This window comes from Melanotaenia boesemani, chromosome 19, assembly GCF_017639745.1.
Source record: "Melanotaenia boesemani isolate fMelBoe1 chromosome 19, fMelBoe1.pri, whole genome shotgun sequence".
Taxonomy (NCBI): Eukaryota; Metazoa; Chordata; class Actinopteri; order Atheriniformes; family Melanotaeniidae; genus Melanotaenia; species Melanotaenia boesemani.
Window position 1 is genome coordinate 20,449,362 of NC_055700.1, and position 26,970 is coordinate 20,476,331.

General features: G+C 38.0%; 1 protein-coding gene across 1 annotated transcript in view; it reads left to right on the forward strand.

Annotated features, from left to right (window-relative positions):
* Positions 1 to 240: 240 nt before the first annotated feature.
* skor2 (SKI family transcriptional corepressor 2) overlaps positions 241 to 26,970 on the forward strand; it is a 33,389-nt gene continuing 6,659 nt past the window's right edge. Inside the window, exons 1-2 of the mRNA XM_041970252.1 lie at positions 241 to 294; positions 24,734 to 26,736. Coding sequence (XP_041826186.1) covers positions 246 to 294; positions 24,734 to 26,736 — 2,052 coding nt within the window. The 5' untranslated portion in view covers positions 241 to 245. The remainder of the gene's footprint in view (positions 295 to 24,733; positions 26,737 to 26,970) is intronic.

The following is a 26,970-nucleotide window of genomic DNA, read 5'->3' on the forward strand; positions in this document are numbered from 1 at the left end:
ACCTGCATACAGACAATTATACACATATCACACACCACACTTAAATATTCACCTTCTTTGTCTCTACTGGGCAGACTGGCATACTACTTTCACCAACTGCCACTTTCTCCATGCCCACCTACTTTGCGTTGCCATCAGGGAGAGACTTGAAAGGTATTTGAAACTGTCTTCCTTAATCATTTCCCGGATCCCGCAGGACACCACATGACGTAGAGGAGGAAGGACGGAGGGGAGGAGGAGATGGGATGAGGGGACAGAGAGGGATGTCACACATCAGTCAAGTCTTCTCTAAAGGTTGGAAGAACACCCAGTGACACAAAGTGGTGAAAAAAGGGAAAGATTAAAAAAAACAGTACAAGAAATAATTTAATGTTTTGCAGGTTTTTCCAAAACAAAAATAAATCGTGTGATCATAATGTAGTTTTAATTTCTATTATATTTTTTTCTGAGACCTAAACTGGGTCATAGACCTCTTTCTGCCAACACTTCAAACCTTTGTGATATGAATAGTTTCATTTTACAATAACATCACATTTCACAATTAATTTAGTTTCTGTCTTACTTGACAAGTACAAGTTAAATGATCTGTACTTTTGCCCTCTTTTCAGTGTCCTTCCTCTCAGCATCCTTATTACCACGTTTACTATTACATTCAGCCAAATACCAGATAAAGTAAGCTCTTGGATAACTTTGGAAACGTTTGTAATGGAGTAATAACATGTTTGGAAAGATTCTATTGACCTAGATTGTAGAGAAATTATCATACTTACAATGTCAGTTAATCTTCCAGCACTTATGGGTTCCAGGCTTATTTATTTATTTATTTATTTGTTTGTTTGTTTGTTTAAAGTTTTTTCTTCCCCTTACAAGAACAAAATCGCCCAGATGCCAGGGACCTGGGCATGATCTGCCAGTTTTTATTGTGAGAGGTCAACTTCAGAAGCTACAAAGATAAAAGTCTTAGACAAGATGAGAATAAATTATGTTTAAGCATTGCATTCCTTGATGACTTTGTAGCTGATGAAACTACAATATCTCTGGGGTGACGCAATCAAGTGAACAAGTCTTTCATTTTATAACATGATCACCATATATCTAAAGAAAAAAAATATTGAGTGCTAAAGTGATAAATAAATATCTTTCAAAGATTACTTACATCCCACAGGATCAAGCAATACTCTAAATCACTGCATGAAAATCCTGTTACAACACTGATTTACTTCAACATAAAGATGTCACACTGTATGTTATGCAAATGTAATGATGTAAATATCAGAAAGCCTGTGCAGAGATAGAAAGTGGGTGATTTAATGTCTGTTTTAAATATGAAGCCATCACAGCTGACGCACAACAGCGGTTAAGTGACTTGATGCCGATTTGACCCAGAGGAACAGGACTAATGTAAAAAGCCATATGTCTCCATCCACTTCTGATGTTGATAATCTCAAAGCTTCAACACTGGCATTTTTCATTCTCGAATGATATGAATATAAACTTGAATTACACACATTTGTGTGTTAAGTAGTTTTCAAAAACTTAGAGCACTGTACAGTAACATGCTCTCTTTAGTCATTAATAAACTGTCATTACACAGCTGTGAGGCTTGTAGATAATACCAACCATATGTCATGTTAGTATGTGTTCTTCTTTGTGTTTGTTTATGTCTATGTTTTGAGGCCCATTTATGCTCAGTGCAAAAGACCGATACACAGACGGACGGACAGTTTCATCTGTCTTCTGCATTACGCATGTAATTTAGTCCATTTTCACGGAGCTTATCTATCCCTCGCTTAATGCAGAAGATGGCGCAATACCACTGTAAATCGCGGGGGCAGTGCTGAGCAGAAAAGCTGACTTGCTACCGCGAAAGAAACAAACCAGAGAAGAAGAGGAGAATCAGGAAGGAAAGAAAGAAAGAATAAAGATGAGCACAACAAATGTAGAAATTGCACAAGCTTTTGAAGAAAGACTATATGCGAGTGTTTAAGGTGTGTTAGGCAGTTGGAAACAACTTTATTGCGATACGTTGCCCCTGCCAACTGGTGTCTGAAACTGACGTTGACTTACGGGAGTGAACTCTGAACTTAGCACTACCCGCAAGTGGAGGAACTGACTTAATAACCATGGCAACACAAATGATGCATGTAAGTATGAGGACAACGTTTGAAAAAGGACGTCGTTATTTACGTACTTTCGGAGCATAAATGGGCCTTTAGTTGGCTGGAAATGTTGCTCCAAACAATTTCATTTCTGATGACACATTGCTAACACTAGCTGGGGCTGCACAGTGGTGTGTTGCTTAGCACTGTAGCCTCACAGCCAGAATGTCACTGGTTTGAGCCTTGGCTGGGGGGACATTTGAACAGTGGCCTTTCTGTGTGGAGTTTGCATGTTCTCCCTGTGTATGCGTGGGTTCTCTCCGGGTACTCTGGCTTCCTCCCACCATTCAAAGACATGAATGTTAGGTTACTTGGTTACTCTAAAGTCTCTCTAGGAGTGAATGTGAGCATACGTGGTTGTTTGTCTCTCTGTATTGACCTTGCAATGGACTGACAACCACGACTGCCCAGGAGCAGCTGTAGCTCAGATTTCAGGCTTTCCCTGACTGCTGGAGTGTCTTTGGGCAAGACACTGAATCACACATTGCCTCCCCTGTGTCTATCAGGGTATGAATGTGAATGTAAATGGTTGAATGTGACATGTAAAGTGCTTTGAGTAGTCGCTGTATAAGTACAGTCCATTTACCCTGCCTGACTGAATGAATGACACTGGCTGTATAAAGCATTCCTATTCTGTGTGTTAACAGAACTGAATTAAGTTCAGTTCAATTCAACTTTATTTGTAAAGTGTTGCTTCGCAACAGTATCATCTAAGGGCACTTTACAGACTGATCAATTCGAGCCAGTTCATAATAAATAATAGCCTAGTTAAGGAAGTTAGGAGTTAGGAGACACAGACAGTATTGTTTATTTTTTTCCCGTGTATGCATTTGTTTTTAAATTGAGGACAAGGCATAGTGAGCGTCATATATATTTATTTATGATGCAGTACTTCATTCAGATTTATTGATAAACTAAGAATTGAGATAGATAGAAATCTTGTCATTTAATGAGGTTTTGATGAATTGTAGTGAACATCCACCAACAGGAAAATAAATAAATAAATAAATTTTATGACATGGGTTGAGTGTTAGTTGTTTGTCTCGGTCTACATCTCCAAGTATTGCACACAAATATGTGTAAATATAAAATAAAGTTCAGCTATTTCTGGAAAATGTGGTTCTTTTGGCTGAGGATAGACTTTGCTCCAAGCACACTGAGAGGCATAAAAAAACTGTGACCTGGATCATCTGCCCCAATGATAGCCATATGTAACTAATCCCACATTTCTGCAGTGTAAGATTCACTGACTCTCTAATATCACAAATAAACATTTCAGTCTTCTGTTTCCTAAATTTGGCCATTTGTTGGAAGGTTTTTTTTTTTGTTTGTTTGTTTTTTTTTAGATTTTTAATTAATCTCAGTGAGCATTTATTGGAACTAAATTAACCCTTTTCATTATTCGTGTGTTGGTTAATTCCTGCCACAACTAAAGCAGTTTGTTTCATCAAGAAATTGGGCAAGTTTTGATAGGCTGGAATTTTTGCATACATCTTTTCTGTAAATAAACGTCAGTCAACCAAACACAGAGCTCTGAAAAACCTCAGAAGTATTTTTCAGGATGTAAATCTATAGTTAAGTATCAGAACTGAATGTCTTTTTCCCAAATAACCACCTAACAAACACACATGTGCACACAACCCACCTTAATATTGATGCTTTTAAATTTATACATTGATAATTCAACAGTATCAAATCACTGCATGTTCCTTACTTGCTTCTGCAGTTCTTTTACTTTAATTGTATTGCTAAATTTATTTTAAAACATCATGTTTATTAAATGAAACACTTCACTGCATTACTATTACCTGATGAAGAAATTATCATTTTAATTTTTGTGGATGCATTCTTTTCTAGAAAATGAAAAGAAAAACAAATATGGATACTTTCTTGGGGCATATAAAATTTTCATAGCTGAGTGCTAACTGAAAGTTACACACTTAAATATATGTACTGTTAGGCTTTTCTTCCATAATTTTCTTATCCAGACTTCTCGCCATTTACTCAGAACAGGAGTTGCAACATTTTATCAGCAACACTTAAGCTTTTACAGAGTTTTAGCACGAGTATATGCCCTTAATGTTTCCAGTACATCTGAAAGGTTCATTGTTTTCCTCTCTGTGGCTCAAATACAAGGACTGCATAATCTCTGCAATTTACATTGAAATGTATAAACCTGCAACACCTCTCTAGGTCTGTCTAAGCAGTGGAAAATTTAGGATGCAACAGCTAACACTATCTTGAGATTTATCACATTTAATGCAGGTTTTTAAAGATTTTTTTAACTCAACCTGCTGCACACAACTTTCCTTAAAAGGGTCATTTGGATCTTACAGTAAATCTCTGTTGAACTATTGCCATTTTTCTGGGATCATGCCAGCATCTTTCCTTTTTTATTAATGGACATGATTTGTACAAAACAACCTGTTCAAGCTGCTTAAGTACTAAAGTGCTTACACTCACACAAAACATTGCATAAGAATAAAAGATAAGATAAAGAAGTATTTAAAAGTTTCTCTCTTGTTGTTCTTCCATTTTCAGCTTGAGATCTGTTAGCAAAGGTCAACCAAATGGATGAGAAGGCCAGCAGACAGGGCATTTAAAGATATACTTTCTCTTAAATATCTACTTTATATCCCTCTGTTTTTCAAATACAGCTTAGAGGTTTACCAGCAGGTCAGGCTCAAAGAGAGAGCAAAACATAAATGTTGAGACAGCAAGAGAGATTTAAATCTGTAACATTCATTTAGAGATCAGACACTCAGTGAGGATCAACTAAAAGCTGTCTCAGCCTCACATTTTCAGCAGCACTTGTGTTTAAATGTGTAGCTTGTTTGTGTGCAGTATTATTATCACAAACAAACTAAATGCCCAAATGTATGTATATGAACACTCAAACACCACAGCCATTTGAAATGGTTTAACACTTCTTTCCACTTCTCCAAAGCCCAGTGTCGATATGAAAAAAAATAAATGGATAAAATTAAAAGAATGGTCAACGGTGATAGATGATTGGTGCTCTATTTTTTTCAGAGCTGTGACAGTCATCCATGTTAGGAGAAACTTTTGTAAGCCTGGTAGAGTAGCCAGAAAATTGGAAGATAAAAGTTGTTGTAGAAGCAATAGGTTGTCTTCTAGAGAGCCTCAAGCATCAACCTACATCAAGGTCAATAGCAATGGAAGGTCCCCCTGCTGGGTCTTCTCTCATTACAAGCCTCTGAGCAAACAAACTGAGTGTGAACACACTACAAAAATACACTCAACAATCAGCTGGGCGTACCATCAACTCCTCCACAAGAAACTCCCCAGAACAGAAGGGGCCAACTGTGTCTTTTTTATTCCACAGTCGCATTATCAAGAGGATAAAAACAAAGACAAAGACATGTTTGTTTATAGTTACACCATTTTCATTTGTTCAAGTTTGTTAGAAGTTAGTTCAAACTCATGGGTAAATGAGAACTTAGTGGTGGTGTTGCCAACACTTGGCATGTTGCTTGTGTAAGGGCGGAGAGGACAAACAAGAAGAAACCGGACAAAGTGGGTAGAATCATGGATTCCTGGAAACAGCCAATCAGAGCGCTTGTTTAGCATAGAAAAACATTGAAAAGCTCTGGCTGGACAGACAGTGCAAACATACCAAAAAGCCGTTCATGCACAGTGCAGGCATGTACCAGTCACAGGTGTATGACACCATGACACCTAACAGGCCTATTGAAATTAAATTGTGGAGTCAGTGGCAAATGCATCTTTAGAATCTGGGACCTAATTCCATCCTCCAGGATAACAATACAATCCCCCACAAAGCCAGGACCATCACAGAGTTCCTTCAGAATTTGTGTGTGGAGTAGATTAAAAGCCATCCCACAGCAAAATGTGACCAGGCAGGTGGCCAGAGTGAGGAGGTGGTGCTAAGCTATATATATATATATATATATATATATATATATATATATATATATATATATATATATATATATATGTATATATAGACACCTTTTCTGTATTTTGTATGTGTGTATTACTCCTTTTTTCGTCAGTGGAACAGTTTTCATTGTCTGTGATGCACTTCATTGACCTTCTCATGATTAAACTTCTGGCTTGGGATTACTGCTGCAACATCTGGGAACCATGCTAATGGCCCACATATGTTTTTAAAGTTTAGATTTAAAAGTGAACATGTTGCTCTTTCCTCTCAGAGAGGGAGAGGGGGGGGAGGGGGAGAGTTAGATGATAACTCTCTCTCTCTCTCTCTCTCTCTCTCTCTCTCTCTCTGTGTGTGTGTGTGTGTGCGTGTGTGTTTTAAATCATAACCGAGGGCCACTGATCACAAGAGTCCCACCCAAACTGTTTGTGTGCTCCTGAGCACTCAAAGAAACCCAAATAACTCCATCTATCAATTTTACACTTTATGATTCTTACTTAGTGCAGAGCCTCTGTAAGTGTAATATGCTATGGGGATTTTATAACCACCAAATACACACACAAACATATTTATGCTTCCAGCTATGATTTTTTTAATCTGTGCTTTAGAATGGAAGCTGGTGAAGGAAGAGTCTCAGATTCAGGGCTGCAGGGTCAATTCACAGTCACTAGAGCTCAAATGAAAACCTACTTTTTACACTTTTTTGCAAGTGTTTCCTGTTGGATAGAGACTTCTAACTCTCACCAACTTTCAGTTCTTACTAACAGGCTGTTACAATGATATTCTTCAATGTGTAAGTTTTAAATCCCAAAAATGTAGGTTTTAAGGTCATGATCTCTGCTCTTTTGATCAGATGATTTTCATTTAGTAAATGAATTGCATGGTGTAAGCCCTCATAGCATGAATATTTACCTTCAAAATAATGTAAACTCAACTTCAAATGAAAGATATATATGCCATTATTTAACAATTCAATTCAGTTAAACTTTATTTGTATGATGCCTATTTACAACAATGAATTTGTATGTATATATTAAAAGAGGGACTTTAACGTGTTAATTACTATTGATTCATTAATTACAAAAAACTTAACTGGGTAAAAGAAATTACCACATTTAATCACAGTTTCATTTCCAAACAACCCGGAACGTTAGTGCACGGTTTTCCGATACCATTACAGCGACAAACATGTCAGAGCTTGGGTGCTATATTTGGTGAGTTTTTAGACCCCTCTTGCAATTCTGTTTTTAAAAAAGTTACTATCAACAAATCTAGAGACTTTTTCTTGTATATTGGAGACTGATGTAAAACCACACAACATTCACTCCTCTCAATGAGCAGCAGGCTCTGGCCCCTGCCTCCTCCAAAAACATTCAGCAGCCTCAGTCCTTTGCATCATCAATTCCATCTCCCACCTCCAGAGCAGGTGATGTTCACATCTGCTCCATGACCGAACTCAAAGCTGCTGCTGGCTGATCCCACCCTGCCTTACTTTCAGATATTAATGCCTGTTAATGAAGAGTGTGGATGTCAACATTTAAAAAGTTAAAAATACTATAACACCTAGACTCTTCATAGAGCAGCCAGAGGTGTTAGTTAAAATGACACTTTAACTTCAGGTCTGTTCATTTTGGGCCAGGGATATTTTATTTTAGCTAAATAATTATTAACACTGTTTAAATGGGATATATTGCTTTTTATCTCAGTTTTATTTACATACAGGGAAGCTGGAAGCTATAATAAAACATGTTGATACGTTTGGGAAATACTAAATATTGCTTATGTGTTGGCTACATCTGGGAATCACTGAAAACTTTTGATTAGACAACCAAAGATGTGAAAGATTGTCTCCTCTTTTTTATTAACATCAATTTTTCTGTAAAGTGTCTCAATGACAGTGTAAAGTTTACAAAATGTTTTCAAAAACAAATGGTGTTTTGTACAGTTTCTAAAGTCAATCATCTGGCTCAAAATGTATCTATAACCCAATTATTAGTTTAAAATGTAATTAAAACGAAAAGAAAAAAGTTGTTTTTCAATCATGTAAGGAAGATCTACTCTATATTAATGACCCTCACTAGATGTCTAGAATAGTTGTTTTTATAATCTTATTTTTTCATAACATCTGTCTTTGGGTTGTGAAAAACCTAAGAGATTATATTCATGTAAGGGGGAAAATAATCCTATAAAAAAAGACATGAAAAACATCATGTTGCATCTAATATTTGTGTGCATATTAAAAGCAGCACAGTATGTTTTTGTGTGTACTTACACCAGGAAGCATTCATTATGTTTGTGTTTATAGTGCATATGACTCATGCCTGTTTGGACGTCATCATTAAAAACAACAAAGGCTCATGTTTCTGCCATCATTAGTGCTGTCAGATCACTGTCACACACCCGCTCCCTATTAATCCCTCCATTCACACTCTGATGTAGAAGGGTATTTATGCTGCAATGGATCAGTAGTAATTCAGTAAAAGATCAGGCACAATAATAATAACAACAATAATAGTGATAAAAGCTGTTTTGACACTGATTTTTAATATGGGGGATCAAAAACAATGCCCACGATAAATCCACCCGCATGTGGTGTGCATGATCTTGTTTGGAAGACAGATGTTGTGTCAAACAAACATCTGATTGTTTTGATTATAATAAATCAAAATAACTTGAATTATTCCAGGAGAGAAATATAAAAGGAAGAAGAAGCAGAAATGTTCACTTGATAATGCATCATTATTTTTTTAATTTGAATCGGCCGCTACTATAAGTAATCTCAAAATACTTGAGTTTGAGTATTCATTTTAATAAAAATAATAATAATTAAAGGTTTGAGGAAATAGCATTCACATATTTTTTAATATTTTCTATCTGTCTGGCTCACTGTGTATTTTAATCTTCAGCTGTTTGTGTGAGTACATGTGTGTGTGTGTGTGTGTCGACATGTTGGTGTGCTCAGCTCTTGCTCGCCTATCTGTGCTCTGCATATGTGATGTGGCTTGAGCTATTGCACACACACACACACACACTTGTCTCAAAGAAAAAAAGGCAGCTAATATTTGTTATTTAAACACCAGAGCTGATAGGCAGCTGAACAATAATTATTTTCTGGAACAATAATTATTACCATTTAATTCCATTGTTTACCATTTTGCCCAGTGGCCCCTCTTTAAAAGCCAGTCTCTATCTATAATGGCAAGCCCTTGAGCAGAGCTACATTTAACACAAATATCAAATAATTAAAAATCAAATAATTGAAAAATAAAAGTGTTGCTTTTTTGTATTTGAACGTTAATTGTTAGAGAAACAAGCATGCTGGTTCCTGCCAGCAGACTGTTCTTGGTTGTGTTATCAGATTTTATATTGTCTATGTCTCCTTTTGTTTGTTTGGGTTTTTTTTTTATCTCAGATTTCACAACTACATGTTACAACTGTCTTTTTCTTCACAAAGAAATCTGATTAACTTGCTAGTATTTACTGTAGTAGCACACTTCCATCCAAATCTCTGATAAGTCTCTTTTTAATCTGTTCAGACTTCATATACCCATTAAACTAGAGAACCGCTCTACCCACATTTGCATTAGGTCTTTAAGTGGCACTGCTGAACTTGGAGGATTTTTACACTTTGACATCACTAACAAAAGCTAATGTGGCCTCCATCTTGTATCCCATCTCTTCTCTGAGCTCTCTCCAGCCAGTAAAGCATGTTTAATTTTGACTATTGCTCTTTCACTCTTTCTTTTTATTCCCTTGCTTCCTCTAATAACATCTTCTTGGGTGTCTTTACTGAAACAGCCATGGTTTATGTTCAGAATGGCCATTATGTTAATATTAAATCACTGGCATGTTACACAGTGTCATCTAATAAAACAGAGGTGCCATGTGATGCCTCTGCCAGGAAAAAAACAGATGTGTAGTTTCTCAGCTGCAGGACCTTCGCAGAGTAACAACAGCTCCAGGAATGTACATAATGAGTGTGCCATCAAAACTAATCTGAAGCACAGAGTTTTAAGGATGGAAACGTATGTTGTGTTGCTTTAATGAGTAAAGGACACACTTTTACAGTGTCTCTGTTAGAAAACGATTTGTTGTGATGACTAATTTCATTTTGCTGCTTCAGTTTCAGGCTCCTGGTATTGTATCACATCATTGAAACTTCAAAAATAACCTGCAGAGTCATTATTATAATACCTGTGATTTCACTTATACTTACTTTAAGACATATGCTGTTGTAAAGGGCTATTACTATGAATAAAACATGATAATTATTTGCATCAATAAAATCCATCTCTAATTTGTTTAATGCTCTCTTGTTTTCTTGCAGCAACTACAAAACAATAGAGGAAGATTAGATGTTTGCAGTTAAATCAGGCAGAGATCTCCGATAACTGTTTGTGTGTAACTGTGTGCATGATCACCCCATGTGCTGTATGTTTAAAGGGATTACAAGCCAGATCATAGGATTAGCCATTGAAAGCTTTTCTGAGGTGAAGGGGCCATGCTTATGTGTGAGGAGCAGGAGTACACTCACAAACATCAGCTGAGTCTTATGCATAGTTTCCTGACCATTTTAAAAACATCCTAATGTGGAATTATATTTTGTTTGCAATGAAAAATACGTATACATGTTTATCTTCTGTTGTTTAGTTGAAATAACAAAATAGTGTATTTTTCCACATGTCAAAAATCTTTAAGTATCACAAAAAAACAAATGCAGAAAATTAGCTAAGCATGACCAAATATCTTTAAAGTGCCAGACCTAGATGGTTTGTGTGCCTAAACCTAACCAAGTGCTAATGTTCCACCTTAATTAGGTTGTAATTCCTAAATGTAGATGCTCATTGTGCCAAACCATGATATTTTTTCACCTAAACCTAATTCAGCAGTTTTGTTTTTTAAACCTTACCAAATATACAATATATGTATATATATATTTATGCTGGGCAACGGTTAAAATTTATATGGGCAATTAATTATCATTATAATGACTTTCTGCAATTAATTGATTAAATGAAATGTTACCAAAAATTCAATGTGTATTGCACACTTTTTATTAAATAGGCCTAGAGCTTTATGAAGTAAAATGCTGAAACTTTTGGTTTACAAACACTTTAGACAAATAAACAGATTTTTGACAACAGTATTCCCTTTACATGGCAACAGTTAAAAATATTTCAAGTAAATTTTATACTAAATATTAATGTGATAAAATCATATATTTATGACAAAGAAGGATGACATTTTTTAACCTGCCTTCCCGCTCAACACAGAGGAAACAGTATCTGATTTCCAGCCAACAGGTGTGTTGCCCTGACAGACAAACGGCAGGATATAATCTCAACCTTCCAGGTTGTAAGGGAAATTCCATTTAGTTCCATTTTTGCTGTTAAAAGGAGGAATCTTTGGTCTTTACACTTTCCATAGGAACCCTGTGAAAAAAGTGCACTATGTTGGGACTTAGTTTTCAACTAGCATGCGCTTCTTTTACCATTTGGACAGTGGAAATTTGACAGAGCTAGGGGCAGAAATGATCACACACAACACTGGTTCGTGTCAGCTCGACTCATCCCAAATGCTGATGCATGACGATGGCCATCCCAAGTACCCCTGTCCTGTGACCCGTCATCTCTCTGTATGTGCATTCAGAGTCAGTGAATAACGGGCTTTGAAAAAAACTGTGTTAATGCCTGATAAAATAGTTCTCAGCAATAATTAATAAATGGTGGCATTAATAGTACAGTGTTTTTATGCCTAATCCTAACTATGTAGTTTTGTTACATAAACCTAACCAAACACTTAATTTCAAACATTATGTCATCATTGTTAAACTAGTGAAGTGAGGAAAATAATAGTTTATGTTGGATTATACTCTTCCAGCCAGAAAAAAACATATTTTTAAATAAACACAAATGACTACATATTTTTACACATCCTCATTTTTGTTAAATTAGTTAATGGATGGTGGGATCAACAATACCTTTTTCTCTTCTCCTTATTTCCTCCTACATCTCATTTCTGAGGAAAAGATCATTCCTTTTATTGACCACCTCCATCCCTTTATCTCTGCATCACTTTCTATGTTGCCTGGTGATTAAGGCGTAGTTTAACCTCCAGTCCTCATTAATAATAGACAAATAGAAAAAGCATGGATTGTTCCGCTTCCTGTCAGCAGCACTAATAGAGCCCTTAACGTTCACATTAATGTAGCCCTTGTTTACTCAAACAGACATGATGGAACACATAAATGCATCATGTAGAAAATAAACTGGAATACATGTGTAGGATACTGAGACTAATGCATATAAGCCACATGACCATAAGTATGTGGACACCTAAATATTGCAGTGGTTATATGTTAGAATACATCATAGTGTGCAATAATAATTGTGCACACATTTGACTTTTACAGAGAAGTCATCAGAAGCAAACCTTTCCTGTAACTGTACTGCGGTATTCAGAGATCTTGAGCATCTAAACATGGCTGATGCATTTTGGGAATGATTGCTGTACTCGGCAATGTGTGCTTGGAAAATGCTGTTATAAAAATGAAAGACTTGTAGGACCTAATGAAAAGATCACCTCTATAATTGCGTCTGCGTATGGTAGGGCTGGTGTAGCTGATGCTGGTGAAATGTCCACTTGGGTGTAGGGTTGAGGTGTCATGTTGCATTTTCTTTTCCAAGGTTACTGCACAAATTCAGCGGGAAGCTCCAGAAATCCTGAAACATGTAATCACAAACTGGCCAATCACAAGGGAGCTCTTCCGTGTTACTGCGCTGCAAGCAGGGGTGCACATCAGGTCTGGAAGAGGTGCACATCAGGGGGCCGTCCCTACGACACCAGATTGCAGCAAAACTGTAAAAGTATTTTAGCAAACCACCCTTTCATCCCCACAAAGCCAGGGATTAGCCTCCATGAAACCGACCATGTCTGAAGCCAGGTACCAAAGTGGATAGGTTTGAGTCCTCTACCATCTGCAGTACTGTGCATACAGCGAAGCTACACAACTCGAGGATATGACGTCAATGTGACGAACATGCGCCGATTCACAATCCACCCTTCCTGGAGTTTTTTATGTTTTGTAGTCAAGCATTTTTTGAAGAAGAAGCTCAACTTCTTCATTAGTCCAAAGAAATGTTTCTCTTTTGCTTGGCAGTGAATCCTCAGCTATCTTCTCTGCTTCCGATGTGAACTTCCTGCTACACACAGTGAACCTTTATCTGCAGTTATCTGCATGCGTCGTTTTGCTCTAGCTTTGGAATTTTACTCTTTAGCACCCCCACAGCCTGTAGTATGTACTACAGCGGTGTCGTGGGGATGTTGAAGCCTTTCTCCCAGTTTTTGACATCGTTTTCACACCTGAACTGGCTTTGGTGCCATGTGGGCTAAGCCCAAGTCTCCGCGAACCAATGCAGAGCAAGTGGCGGTGACGCCGTAACCGGCTCAGTTATACTCTCGTCCATCACCACCGTAGGCTCTATGTATCTTCTTACACATGAAGATACACATGTATCTTCTTAAGGCGGATTTATGGTTGCGCGGCATTTGCAACACTGTAATCTCCGTAGGCTCAGTGTAACTCCACAGAGCCTCGACGCACACCTCTTCCAGTCCTGACGTGCACCCCTGCTTCACAGACAGTTGTGCGGAGGTAAAAAGACTGCACTCAGACATTGCACGAGCATAAATCCAGCGTTATTATTTGTTTATGCTGTAAAATGTTCAACAGATGGATAATTTCTTTGTCTGTTTCCGCAATTTTTCGAAGACACTGCACCATGTTGGCCGCCATTGTTGTTCTAAAACAGGAAATACTTGCTGGAACTGAAGCAAACCATCAAAGAAACTCTGCCCTGTGGATTTACCAGCTGATACCAGCCACACTGCCACCTGCAGATCCAGAAATGAAACTGAAACATGACACTGTTACCCTATGCTCGAGTATATACCCACATTTCATCTGAGTCAGCTACGCAGACCCGACCCGTGCAAGTATAACCAGCTTTACACAGAATAAATCCAGCTGTAGGAACGGAGGTGGATCATACTTCGGGAAAATGAATTTAACAGCATTACATCAAAGTCTGAATGCAATCAAATCTGTAAAATCTGGGGGTTGGGCTCGATTAAAAAAATTCTAATTAATTACAAGCTTTATAATTAATCTAGATTAATCCCATTAAATTGTATAATATTTGCCCCCAAAAGCAACATTTTTACAGTACTTTAAACTTTTTTAATATTTTGTCTACACTCTTCATTAATTGTCATTATTATATGACGGTAAGCCAGGACGGGATCAGCCAGTGTCATGTTTGAACGCTTAATTTTCAGTCAGGTCATGGAGCAGAGGTGAACGTCTCACGTCTGACTACGGCTGTGAGCACCAATGGATGGGTGAGGGGCAGAACCACTGCTCATTGATAAAAAGTAAAAGTGCTTTCACATCAGTTTCCAAAAGTCTCCAGTAACACCAGAAAAAGTCACTAGAATTGTCACTAGTCGCTTCTTTGAAATAGAGTCACTAGATGGATCTGAAAGTTTGCTAACAGCAACAAAGTAGTTAAATTGGCAGCACTGATTTAGCCGAGCTCTAACATGTGTCTCAATTTAATCGGTGTACCGGAAATTGTGCACTGACAACGTTCCGCGTTGTTCGGATGCATTAATATTTTTAATACGTTGATTTTTTTTTTTTTTTTTATTAATTAATTGTAATTAACAGATTAAAGTCCCACTCCGAGAAAAAAAACTAAAGATAAACAGAGTATGGCTCCCAAAACTGCATAATAATATGACAGACATCTCAAATCCCCCATTCCCATGGACTCAAAAAGCAAACACTGTACGCCCATTGCAGTCCACTTACTGAAGCATCATTTACAAATATGTGCATTTACCTTACAAAGCTAGCTCAGATATATTTGGAATCTCCTAGACCCACTCTTGCAGTTTGAGCCATGCTGACCCTTTGGATTTCACTCTCGTCAGCTGAGACCATCAGCTTAGTTGGAACCTGTGTGATGGCCTTGAACTTAAAGTCCAGTTCATTTTCTACATCTTTATTTAGTTCTTGATAAAGATTAGCAGATTTAGTTAATGTTGTTTTGTGGTGAATGTTCATCGTGTGGGGCAATGAGCAGGCATTTTTGCTTTCAGTCAGTTGCTGTTAGTCTTGCATGACTGTTCTGTCAGCTAGTTGTTGTTGGTCTGACCCTCTGGTGTTGTTTCCAGTTGCCCTCTACTTCTTCTAAATTACCAGTGGGTTTGTCCTAAATCTGTGCAGCATTGCTGCTATTCTGTTTAAGGGTCTATGTGGCAGAAGCTACCTTCTATTGACGTAAGGAGTTTTGGGCTTCTAGTAGCGTGTTAGTTGATGTTGATGCCAGTTTTGTGCTCTTCCTGAGGTCCATATGGGTTGCTAGTATTTCACCAGTAATCTAGATCTTTGTCCACATGTAGCTTGTTCTAGATGATCTATTGTCTAGTTGGTTTTCAAGCAACTGTATTCAACATGTTGCAGGTTCAATCCTAAGAACAGCCAGAATGTGTCCTCTGGCTGTCTCCTAAGATAACACACTTTACTCTTACATCTAAGAGTTAATTATGGCTTTTATTTCAAAAAGTGCTCCTATCATAACAGAATTAAGATCAATGAAGAAGAAGAACATGTTTTGTAGAAAAAAAATAGCATCTTGCTCACACACACACACACACACACCCACACACACACACACACACACACAGGGCTCAAAAATACTTAGCTCAGACCTTATGGAGAGACATTTGTGGTAATTCATTCAGAATTCATTTTAACGCATTGTGCAGACCTAAGTGCCAATCTTCCTTTTTGGTGAGTTTTCATGATTTTATGTCCCATATAAAACCATGCAGTTTGCTCCACAATAGCCTATTTAAGTTACATTAGCGCCAAATATTCCCCAGTAAAGAAAATTAAGCCATGAAGCTGTGAGATCATCCCGGTTAGTTATCATCTCCCCGCCGAGATGTGTTGCTTTGACACCCTGCAGAGAGCTGAATTACTCTCTTGGACGAGAGGTCTTATAGTGTGTCGCCCGCTTCAAATCTCTCTCTTTCTGTCTTTTGTTCCCATTGCAAACTTGACCCAAGCGAGTTATAATTTACTGCTGTAAAATGTCATTGACACAAGAGGAATTGTACGGTTTGCCTGATTTGCTCAAATCCTGGACCAAAGGTTTTATGTTTAGTTCATTAACCTCAACTTTCAATGTGCATGTTACATACAACAGCTTATATAACAAAAGCTTTTTAATCGAATAGTTAATAGGTTTTCTGGGTTAGACTGCTATTAGCGTTTCCCATGAGAACAGGAGAGTGCTGTCCAAACATACCATTATGATTCAATTATAGTGTAACTTTGACCACAAAAATGAATGCAACTAAACATTCATTAGAATGGGCTTTCAGTATCAACATGTTTTCTAATGATAATCTCTAATGTTGATATGTAGTGTAAACTAGGTTTACTAATGTGCAGCAGAAAAGCATAATTCTGAAAGTCCATACGTCTCAAATCTTTCAAACACATGCAGAAAAGTTTCATATCATGCTTGTGTTCTGTATTTTGCAACCAGCCCCCTCTAACTTTGCAGGCTCTTAGGTTTGCTTGTCTCTTTAAAGCATACTGTAGCGCCCAGCAGTCTGCCTGTACTGCAGAGCTAATTGGCTTCCGCTCAGTGTTCACTGTTCAATGTCTCATTACTCATTCAACTTAAAATAATTTCCACAAGTTTGCTTGCATGCAGGGGTCATTAAAAGTCAAACAAGCCTTTAATTATGGAACTTGTTGTTCAGTAAATAAAATTAAACACACACTATTACTATTTAGGCCTTCGCAAAAGTGATGTCTTCACCAATGTTCTACAGTAAATGCTTTTAAGGTCCAAGTTATAAAGGTCAGATCACTGTAAAGTTATTGTAAACTCTCACAAACTCACAACAATATAGGAGGAGACCGTTGATCTTTCTTTCAATATAAGAATCAAAAACAGATTTTATTGTGTGCATATAAGCAAAAGTTTGTTTTTTGTTGTTTTTTTTTTAGGTCATATTTCATCAGCTATTTTCATGTGCAGAGACTGAGATCAGCTGTCTCAGAGGAAGATGAGTCAGAATAAGTGTACAGGCTAATATTTCCAATTAATTAACTGGAAGGGAGACTCTTCTCACAGTCCAAAATAGATAATTTAGTAGAGACGGGTTTCAGTTACTGAGGTTATGCAGTGGAGTGTCATACAGTTCACTTGCAGTTTGGACCTGACTGATGTCCAGGGCCCGTATTCCTAAAGATTCTTAGAATCCTCTCAAAGAGCCACTAACTTTAGCCTAAAAATTCCTAGCAAGGTGTCTTAGCTTAGAAGGTATTCCAGAACATTCTCAGACAACAAGGAATGGACAGAAACTCCTATCTTAGTGAGGAGGTTTAGTTGAACTCGTTGCTTGGTATCCGTCATCATTTCAAAAGCTGTGACTGACTGATCCTAAAAGCTAGATAAAAATACACCTTTGGCGTATAGAATGGACTGTCAAATCGATAGACTTAATCAAAGACTCTAATTTCTATGAAGAATGTGTAATTATAAATAATATTTTACATAAAAAGAAAATCTCTGTTAAATGAATAGTAAGCTATACTTTAAAATGATTCTACCGAATGTGTAAAACTTGGGCCACTTGCACAGTATTCACATGCTGATAGTTTAATTTATTTGCTTAGATTTATTTACCATTTACTGTATTTAACATGCTGGTAATTTTTGCACTTTCAACTTCTCAACTCCATTTTGAATTAACAAAGGTAAAATGGCTCAGCTTCCATCAACATCTGTGTTTGCTGCCTGGCCTATAAGAAGTAGTGTTGGTTGGCATTCAAATCTACCACAAACCAGTGAAGAGCAATGGAGAAGAAAAGAAGAAGGAAACCCAACTGGACAGAGGAACAGTGTTTGCCCCTGACTTAATTGGTCAGTGGGCATAAAAGTGTCTGAGAGGTAGATTTCACGAACAACTGAGAACACGATTCAGTGGAACAATCCACGATCCAATCTGTGGCGCTTAATCAATTCACTGTCATTGTTTGCAGAATATCTCTCCTGCCTCTTCTGTCCGCCATTTTCTCCTCTGCTTAAGGAACCCCTGCCTCATAAAAGTTCTCATCCCTGCTCATAACAGATCACACCTTTGGAGCTCTCTTAAGAGCTAAGATTCTTTAGGAAAACCTTTTATCTTTACTGGGATCTACACGTCACTGTAAGGGGAAACTCTATGAAAACATCACGATTCTAAGAATTTCCTAAGAATTGCTGGGAAACTAATTCTTATTTGAGGTTTTATAGTTGTGACATAAATAAATAAATAATAATAAATAAATGAACTTTTTTTTCTACAATAGATGCCAAATTTGAAAGCTCACATGCATTTTTTTAAAACTAAAATAAATGTATTAATTAGTAAAAGAATGACCCAAAAATCTCTCTTTTGGGCTACTTTAATTGGTTTCCTTTTAATAAAAATTCTTTAAATAAACCAATTAAATGTAGACCCTGTGTGGCATGTGGCATTTCCTTAAAAAGGATTTCATGTCTAAACACCTTTTTTTTTTTTTTTTTTTTTTTATTTGTAGCTGATTTCGTCATAATTCACCGGCCAATGTTCGAGATCCTCGATGAAATATGGGGATCTTTAGTGGTTGGTGTGTTCTGCTAATTGGTACAAGCGCCTGAGGCAAGCTCACATCCAGCAAACTGAGGACGTCATCGCTCGGGGGATTGCATCCGTCTTGGTAGGGGACACTATGAAAACAGAACCATGACAAATACGAGCTTAATTAGAGCAGACGGCTCTACACACCTTACTGGCGCTGTCAATTAAAAAAAAGAAGAAAATAAAAAAGACACGAAAAGAGAACATCCAAATCCAGCCAAAGAGTGGAGAACATGTGCTCCCTCTGATTTTATTGCTTTAAACAGACGACAGTATACATGCCTAATAATGCAGCTTAATAGGCTGTGACATGGCAGGACTAATACTGTAAATAGACCAATAATGTTTCCTCATTCTTTCCTACTGATAATGTAGTGATGCTCCCATGAAGCAGGAGAGAGTAAATGACCCGCACACGTGGTGGGACAGGGGAATGCGTGCACGCTCGCGCGCTCACGGCTCTCTAAAAAATCTAAACCCTCAGCTATGGCTTTTCATCATCAACGGAAAAGGAAGGATCTTGTGAAACAGATAAATGAAAACAAACCACTCTCACTAATCTTGATGTTTTTTTTTTTTTAATTTATCTAAGATGTGTGTTAATGTTAATGCACGGTAAATCTTCGTTGCAGATGAAAACTCCCCCCAATTGAAAAAGACGTGCGGCATTAAGTAAGGATTAAAAACTGGGGGAATGCAGGGTGATAGCGCACCATATTGTAGCCTACATCTGCCTTTAAATCCACAACAAATTAATATAAGCTCTGGTGAGTTGTTAGAAAAACGATAAAAATCTGTTTGACGGTTAAATGCAGATTTATTTGATAATAGCCTAAAGAAATAACCTAACAATTTGAGAGTAAGACCGGAAATACATCACTAAAAGGGTTATAAAAAGTTTTCCATGAAAAGAATAAGTTAGATTTTAAAAGGTAGTCTTGAGTAAAAATGATTTCATATTGAAATTTAAACCAATGCTGTGGTAATTCATTTTGATAGACGGAGTTGATGCCTTTTAAATATGGTAATCACTCACCCGAGGCATGCGTCATTTATTGACAGATTTTATGTTAAATGTCTCAAGCTCACTTAGTGTTGTAGCTCTTAATTTATGTTTTTTTTGTTTTGTTTTTTTTTTGCTCTGCCTCGTTCCCGTCCTCTTCTCTCTCTGGTTTGACCCTCTGAGGTCACGCAAGCAATTCTTTTTTTAAGAGCATGATTAATTTCTCAGCAGGCTGAGCTGCTGATGCATTATGAAAAAGTGAAATGTATTCCAACGGGGCTAATAGCGCTATTGTATTCCAATAAGCCTTTTCCTGCTTCACATGGTTTAGTCATGCTCTGCTTTTGATAACATGTCAGGGACATCTTTCTCAGGGACACAGAAAGTTGTTTTCTTTATGGTTCCTTCCGAAATCACTTTAATTATTGTTATTTAAAAACACAAGAATCTTATTAAATGTTAATGTGACCATGGACTTTGTCAAATCGTTTTTTATCCTAATTTCAACCTAATTAAATGTTTTTTTTCTTCTAGGCCACGTAAGCTGAATAAAAATAATAAACGAATATAATTGCCCTTTAAAAACAGAACAACTATTTGTCAAATTTTTCTTCCATATGCAGCTTTTTATTTATTTATTTTTGCTTTTAATTTTTTAACATTTTTTTTATTTTTTGTTATCAAGTCTTACTCTTTTAAAATATTTCCTGTCATCTCTCTGTTGTGACGTCACTTGCGGCCCGTGCGTCTCCCCGCCGCCCCTCCTCCGCCGCCACCAACCCTTCTCCCGTCCCATTCTGAAGTGTTCCCGTGGCGTCCCTCCGCGAGACAAAAGCGCGCGCGGTGACAGCCTAAATTGGTTTGAAAAGGAGCAGATGGGGCTCGAGCTTTCTTCCGTCTCTCACACACGCACAGATTTAAGACTGAAACCTAAAAGCAATCCTGTCATGTTTATCAAGAGGCTATTGTAAAAAGATTGGATGAGAATAAATTACAGCCAATCTCAATTTTAACATGCCCTGCTTAGAGACATGGATGCATCATGTAGAATAAAAAAACAAATATATACATAAAAATACTTGCAAAGGTGCGTTAAATACATAAAAAAACTACTATAAACTATCAATGATCTAGAAGCTTTTTCTAACCATGTCCTGGCTTGTATAAACTTCTTATAGCTCCTATGGTCAATAACTTCTTAATTTCTTTATTGAATGTTAAGTTCCAACACAAGTGCACTTGTGTTATTGTTTGACATGCATATTGCTTTCTGAAAATGACATCTCAACTCATACTACTGATATTTAGAGTCAGGATTTCCTTTATCCATCACTGGCATGGCACACCAGCAGGCGAACTTACCAACTTCTGCAGCTGTGGTTAAGCGAGATCCTTTCTCACGTTCTTCAGATTTACTGTTGATAAAAGAAAGAAAGGTAACTTATGGACATCATATTTGTTTGCATCTGTTTTGTTTTGTTGTTTTTTATTGGGAGAATTAATTTAGCTGTAATATACAAGTTTAAATGAAGGGATTCTTTGGCTCTTTAGAACACATTTAGATAAATAAAATAATCCTTCACTGATATTTTTTAGGGCCCTATTCAGGAGAATTATTACTGCCTTTTATAGCATTGTGTGCTCGTTGGGAGCTCCTCTTACCTTCAATTACAACAGATGATAGCCTATAGGCTACAGTGTGCTTCCTGCTGCCTTTTATCCCTGGGGACCAACCTGCACATGTATAGAGTCATATTTCAAAAAGCCTCCTCAGCGTTGAATGTGGGTATCAGCTGCTCTGACAGACATTACTCTGATCCCCAGACTGCCTGCCTGTCTGTCTGCTGTCTCAGCTATTATTTTGCTTTTCTTCTACCCCTATGGTCAGACTGTTTTTCTTCCACACTGTCTGTGTTTAAAAGCCACATTTCCAGTGTCAGCCTCTTCTTCTAGCTGTGTGTGCTGCGAGCTAGCAGTCACTTTTATCAGTTTACTGGTAATTAATTTGTTTCTCAGGGTGCATGTGCAGTGGACCAGCAGACGCCCATCTGATGTCTGTCTGCAGCTTGAGTTGCAGTAATGGCTGTTTTTTTTTTTTTTTTTTTTTATTGAGTTGTACAAAAATGTTAAATTAATTTCAAATTATTATTAATTGAGTGACTGATATAGTAAGTAAATGAGCTCAAATATTGCTAATTTTAAATTCTGGGTTGGGTTTGATGTGTTGTCTTTACAGCGTGGCTATTTAGTTTCATAGTTGCAGGGGTAATGCGCGTGCGTGCGCGAACCAGGCTCAGGGCTCTCTCGTGTCCCCTCTCAACCTGTCCGTGGCTTTTAGTTTGACTTTTCAAGCATCTGACCGACAGTTAGTCATTATAGCAGTTCAGTGGGACGGAGCAGCACAGGGAGAGGAGGAAGGGAGTGTGCGCGCATGAAAATGTACTCGGGTGTGTGCGCGCGTGTCTAGTTGATGGTGGGATGAGCTCGCGCTCCACGCCAATCAAACTCAAGGCAGGTGTACGAGAGAGAAAGAGAGAGAGAGAGAGAGAGAGAGAGAGAGAGAGAGAGAGAGAGGAGCGGATTAGGACGGTGCTTGGTGTCTCTGAAAGGGGAATAAAGCCGGCGCGAGCGCCGCAGTTTACTCACATCTCACGAGCGGGCTCTCTCCACAGTTGAAGAAAAAAGCCGCTGCAGGTTCCACGTGCTTCCTGGATACAATTAAGTGAGTTTACTTGAGGGATAAGAAAATGTTTTTAAGCTGGGTAGGATAAATCGATTTGTGTGACGGGGAAGCCTGTTTCTGGCGTATTTCGGAAATATACCCGAAAGTTGGAGGTAAGTGTTTGCTTCACTATTCTGAAGTTGTCTAAAGATCTTGTTAAAATGAACCGGCAGTGTCCGGTAGCATGACAGGATCACACGATCAGAAAATATTGTTCTAACTATGATTTAAAGAAGTTGAAAACGCTAAATGTGATTCTTCGCTTTTCTGGCCATTGTTGGGAAAAATGCTGAATTATAGATTATTATTATTATTATTATTATTGTCACCACTTGTAGTATTGGACCTCTGTCCTATAAGTAAACTAAGTTAGATGTTAAACATGACGCCGGACTGTCAGACAGTCTGATACTTTGCCACAACTAAAATCATTACTCTGCAGCTGTTGTAATTACCCGTGTTGTTTATTTTGTTTCATTTATTTTGTTCGCTTATTTTTTAATTTTTTGTTTGTTTGATTGATTGTTGTTTTTTTTTGTTGTTGTTGTTTTAGTTTTTTAGGTTTTGTTGATTTTTTTTATTTTTTTTTATTTTTTTCAGGAAAACGTAATTAAAAATGAAAATTGTAAATTCCAATTTTGGGCTCTGGTGCTTATTCGCCAATGATATTTTCTTTGTTATTAGGCCTTGACTTACTCACGTTTCACATAAAAACAGGCTTTGCAAATGATTGGTAACGTGTCACCGGTTTAAATAGAATTTAAAGGCATTATTTCTCGTTTTCAGAGTTGTTCCTGCAACTTTTGGTCTTTCACAGAGGCATTCTAGATAGTTAAAATGAGACGTACTTTAGGCCTTAAATATTCACCAAAAAGCAGATTTTTCTTGTAATCATGAAACGGTGCTCTCAATATTTAAAAAAGGTTAAATGTAAAGTAGATTTCCCTCCGATCCACACGATGAACACACTTTTTGCTATTTGAATGTGCATCCCTTTAAATATATATTTAATTAAATTCTGTTGACTTTATGCTTTAATACCTTCAATATACTTTTTATTTTCACAAAAAATTTGATCTTCAACAGAAAAAGAAAAATCTATTGACACCAGGATATCCCCATAAAAACCTACAGCCAACTTTCTTGTTGGAAATGATTAATTTGCGTCTTTTTAAACAAAGTTGTTGTGTAATTGTTGCCAAAGTTGGTTTAAAATGTACCTCTGTGTTGTAGGACTTGCTCTTGTTACCACTCTTAAGTTGTAAAAAATTTTTCTCATATTAATTTTACTTAAATGCAACATATAAAATTTAATTTGTGGTTAAAATGCGTGTAACGTGGAGATTTTGGATTAGATTTTACTTTAACTTTTACACTGATTTTAGAAGAGTGTGCCTTTCTTATCTTCTTTCTTGTTGCCATAAGCTACTGAAAACACTGTGGCTTAAATTAAATAAAGTGCTGTTATTATCATTATTATTATTATTATTATTATTATTATTATTATTATTATTATTATTATTATTATTATTATTATATTTTATTAGATTAATTTAATGTTCCTTGTTTAATGGTTTTAAAAATGCAGAGGAAATAAGATAAAAATATTGAAATAATTTAGCTTCTTGTCAACCAAATATCTTTCTTTATGAATAAGTAAATTAAATTCATATTTCAGTAACCTATGGTGACAATTAATGTTTTTGTAGTTTAGGTTTTTTAAACAATAAAAATAAAATCTAAACAGATGAATAAGCCTTTTGATTTTGTAGTGAAATTGTGATGTTCAAGTTTTTTCCAGATTAGATTTTTTTTCATCTCAAAAAACAGAGAAAGAAAGAATATGTTTTTTATTGAATGTTTAATGTCAAGCATTTAAAGAATAATACTACACAAAATAATAGACTTTTTTCTCTGCTTTTCGTTTCCTGTCTCTACTTGTCTGTTTTTTTTTTTTGTTTGTTTGTTTTGTTTTGTTTTTCTTTTTTTGTATGTTTGTTTGTTTGTTTGTTTTTTTATAATTAAATTGTATATCACATAATGCCTTGCCACAGTTATCCAATAATACCTATGTAAATTATTTTACTCTCTTTGGTTAGAAAGGGGGTGTTTGTGACCTCAAACATAATAGATTTTTACATTAATAATCGTGGAATTTTTTTCTGCTTCCTTTCTAACAGGTTGTTCCACAACCAGCTTCGCTTTCAGTATGGACAAGACTCATCTTTCAAGCCCTAATGACATAATAATGACAAGCTCAACAGGCTCCTATCAACAGGAGCCACTCACTCCGCCCAGACCCACCCATCTTCACTCCTCATCTTCCTCCTTATCCTCCCCCTCCCCCTCTTCTTCTTCTTCACCTCTCAAACCTAACCAGGTTGGCCAGGTCATCCTATACGGCGTTCCTATTGTATCACTAGTTATTGATAACAATGAGAGACTTTGTCTGGCACAAATTTCCAACACACTCCTGAAGAACTACAGTTATAATGAGATTCATAACCGGCGTGTGGCGCTGGGCATCACCTGTGTCCAGTGCACTCCTGTTCAGTTGGAGATCCTCCGCAGGGCCGGTGCCATGCCCATCTCATCACGCCGCTGCGGCATGATCACCAAGCGTGAAGCTGAGCGCCTGTGCAAATCCTTCTTGGGAGAAAACGCACCGCCAAAACTGCCCGACAATTTCGCCTTTGACGTAACACATGAATGCGCCTGGGGTTGTCGTGGTAACTTCATACCGGCACGTTACAACAGCTCCAGGGCCAAGTGCATCAAGTGCTCCTTGTGCAACATGTACTTTTCACCAAATAAGTTTATTTTCCATTCCCACCGCACACCAGACGCCAAGTACACCCAGCCTGATGCTGCCAACTTCAACTCCTGGCGACGACACCTCAAACTTTCTGACAAACATCCACCCGATGAGTTAGTCTACGCATGGGAAGATGTCAAAGCTATGTTCAATGGAGGCAGTCGAAAGAGAGCGCTACCTTCTTCAGCCCAGTGCTCTTCCATGGGTTCATTGAAAGCTCTCCCAGGTTCAGTGGTCCCACACATGATGGGGCCTGACTTGGGTGCTCAGAAAAGATCCCGCTTCGAAGATGAGGATGATTTGGATGGGGGCAGTCTATCTCCCCGCAAGACACCACGCAGCTACCCTGTCATCCCTGTCCCAAGCAAAGGGTTCGGCATGTTGCAGAAGTTCCCTCCTACGTCATTGTTCCCTACCCCTTATCCCTTTCCAGCATTTGGTCTCTGCCAGCAGAAAAAAGAGGACAGTGATGTTTCAGCTGGGCAGAAAGGTGCAGGGTTGTCAGGTCTGTTGTGGCCTGGCCGTAAAGACACTTTTTATCCTCCCTTCTGCATGTTTTGGCCACCAAGAGCAGCAGGAGGAATTCCTGTCCCAACCTACCTCCAGCCACAGCCCAGCACCCTCTCCTCACTGACAGACAACCCATCTCTCAGGCAGGCCTTTCTAGATCTCTCCGACCACAGTGAATCTGGAGCTGTAAACGGCAACGGAAATAGTGTCAGTGCATCTATGGCCCCCAGCAGTGCGACCACCACACCCAGATCTGGTCTGTTTGACCAAGAGTGCGCAACAGTTACCCCTGAACTTCGACCTTTGACATCAGAGGGATGGCTCAAACTGTTAGACAACCCAACCCTCCAAACAAGAAAGCCGAGCTACGGCTCTGCCTTCCGTCCAGTCATTAAAGATGCTGACAGCATTGCTAAGCTCCACGGCAATAGTGGAGCAACAGATGAGGACTTTGGGGTTGTGGTCACAGAGTCAGACCGACACCAGCGACTTTCGCCCACCAGCAGCTGCACTTATGGAAGTGAAAGTGGAGGCGATGGAGAAGCAGAGGGAGCAGAGAGCGAGGAGGAGGGAGAAGTGGATGTAGAGTCATCAAAGCAGGAGGATGATGAAGAGGGGAGTTTCACCAGCAGGCCACCACAGACTCAAACCAGCCTGTACCTCCCTGCTCCAAGTGACAGCGCTGGAGAGGAAAGGGGGCAGGATAGAGGGAGTGGTGCAATGTATCCCAGCACCTCCCCTCGATCCTCCTCAAATCCCATCCTGCAGGAGTCCCCGAGTCTACCGGCCTCTCCTCATGCCAGCTTGCCTCTCTCCAGCTCTACTCCGCCTCACAGAGAAGACACAGCTTACAAAAATGTAAATATCCCCACAGGCCACTTTAGCTAATTATTATTTAAATGGTGCTGCAGTCAGGCAGTGCTGTGATCTGCATAAGCAGATTGATGGGCTGGTTTCTCCCTGTAGAAATAGAAACAGTCACCCCACTCTGATCTCTGCTAATAGGCCCAGAAGTGGAGTGTTTAATGACCACAATGTGTTTGTTCTCTCTCTGTCACCCAAGCCTGTTAGGGCTACTCTAATCTTTAACCT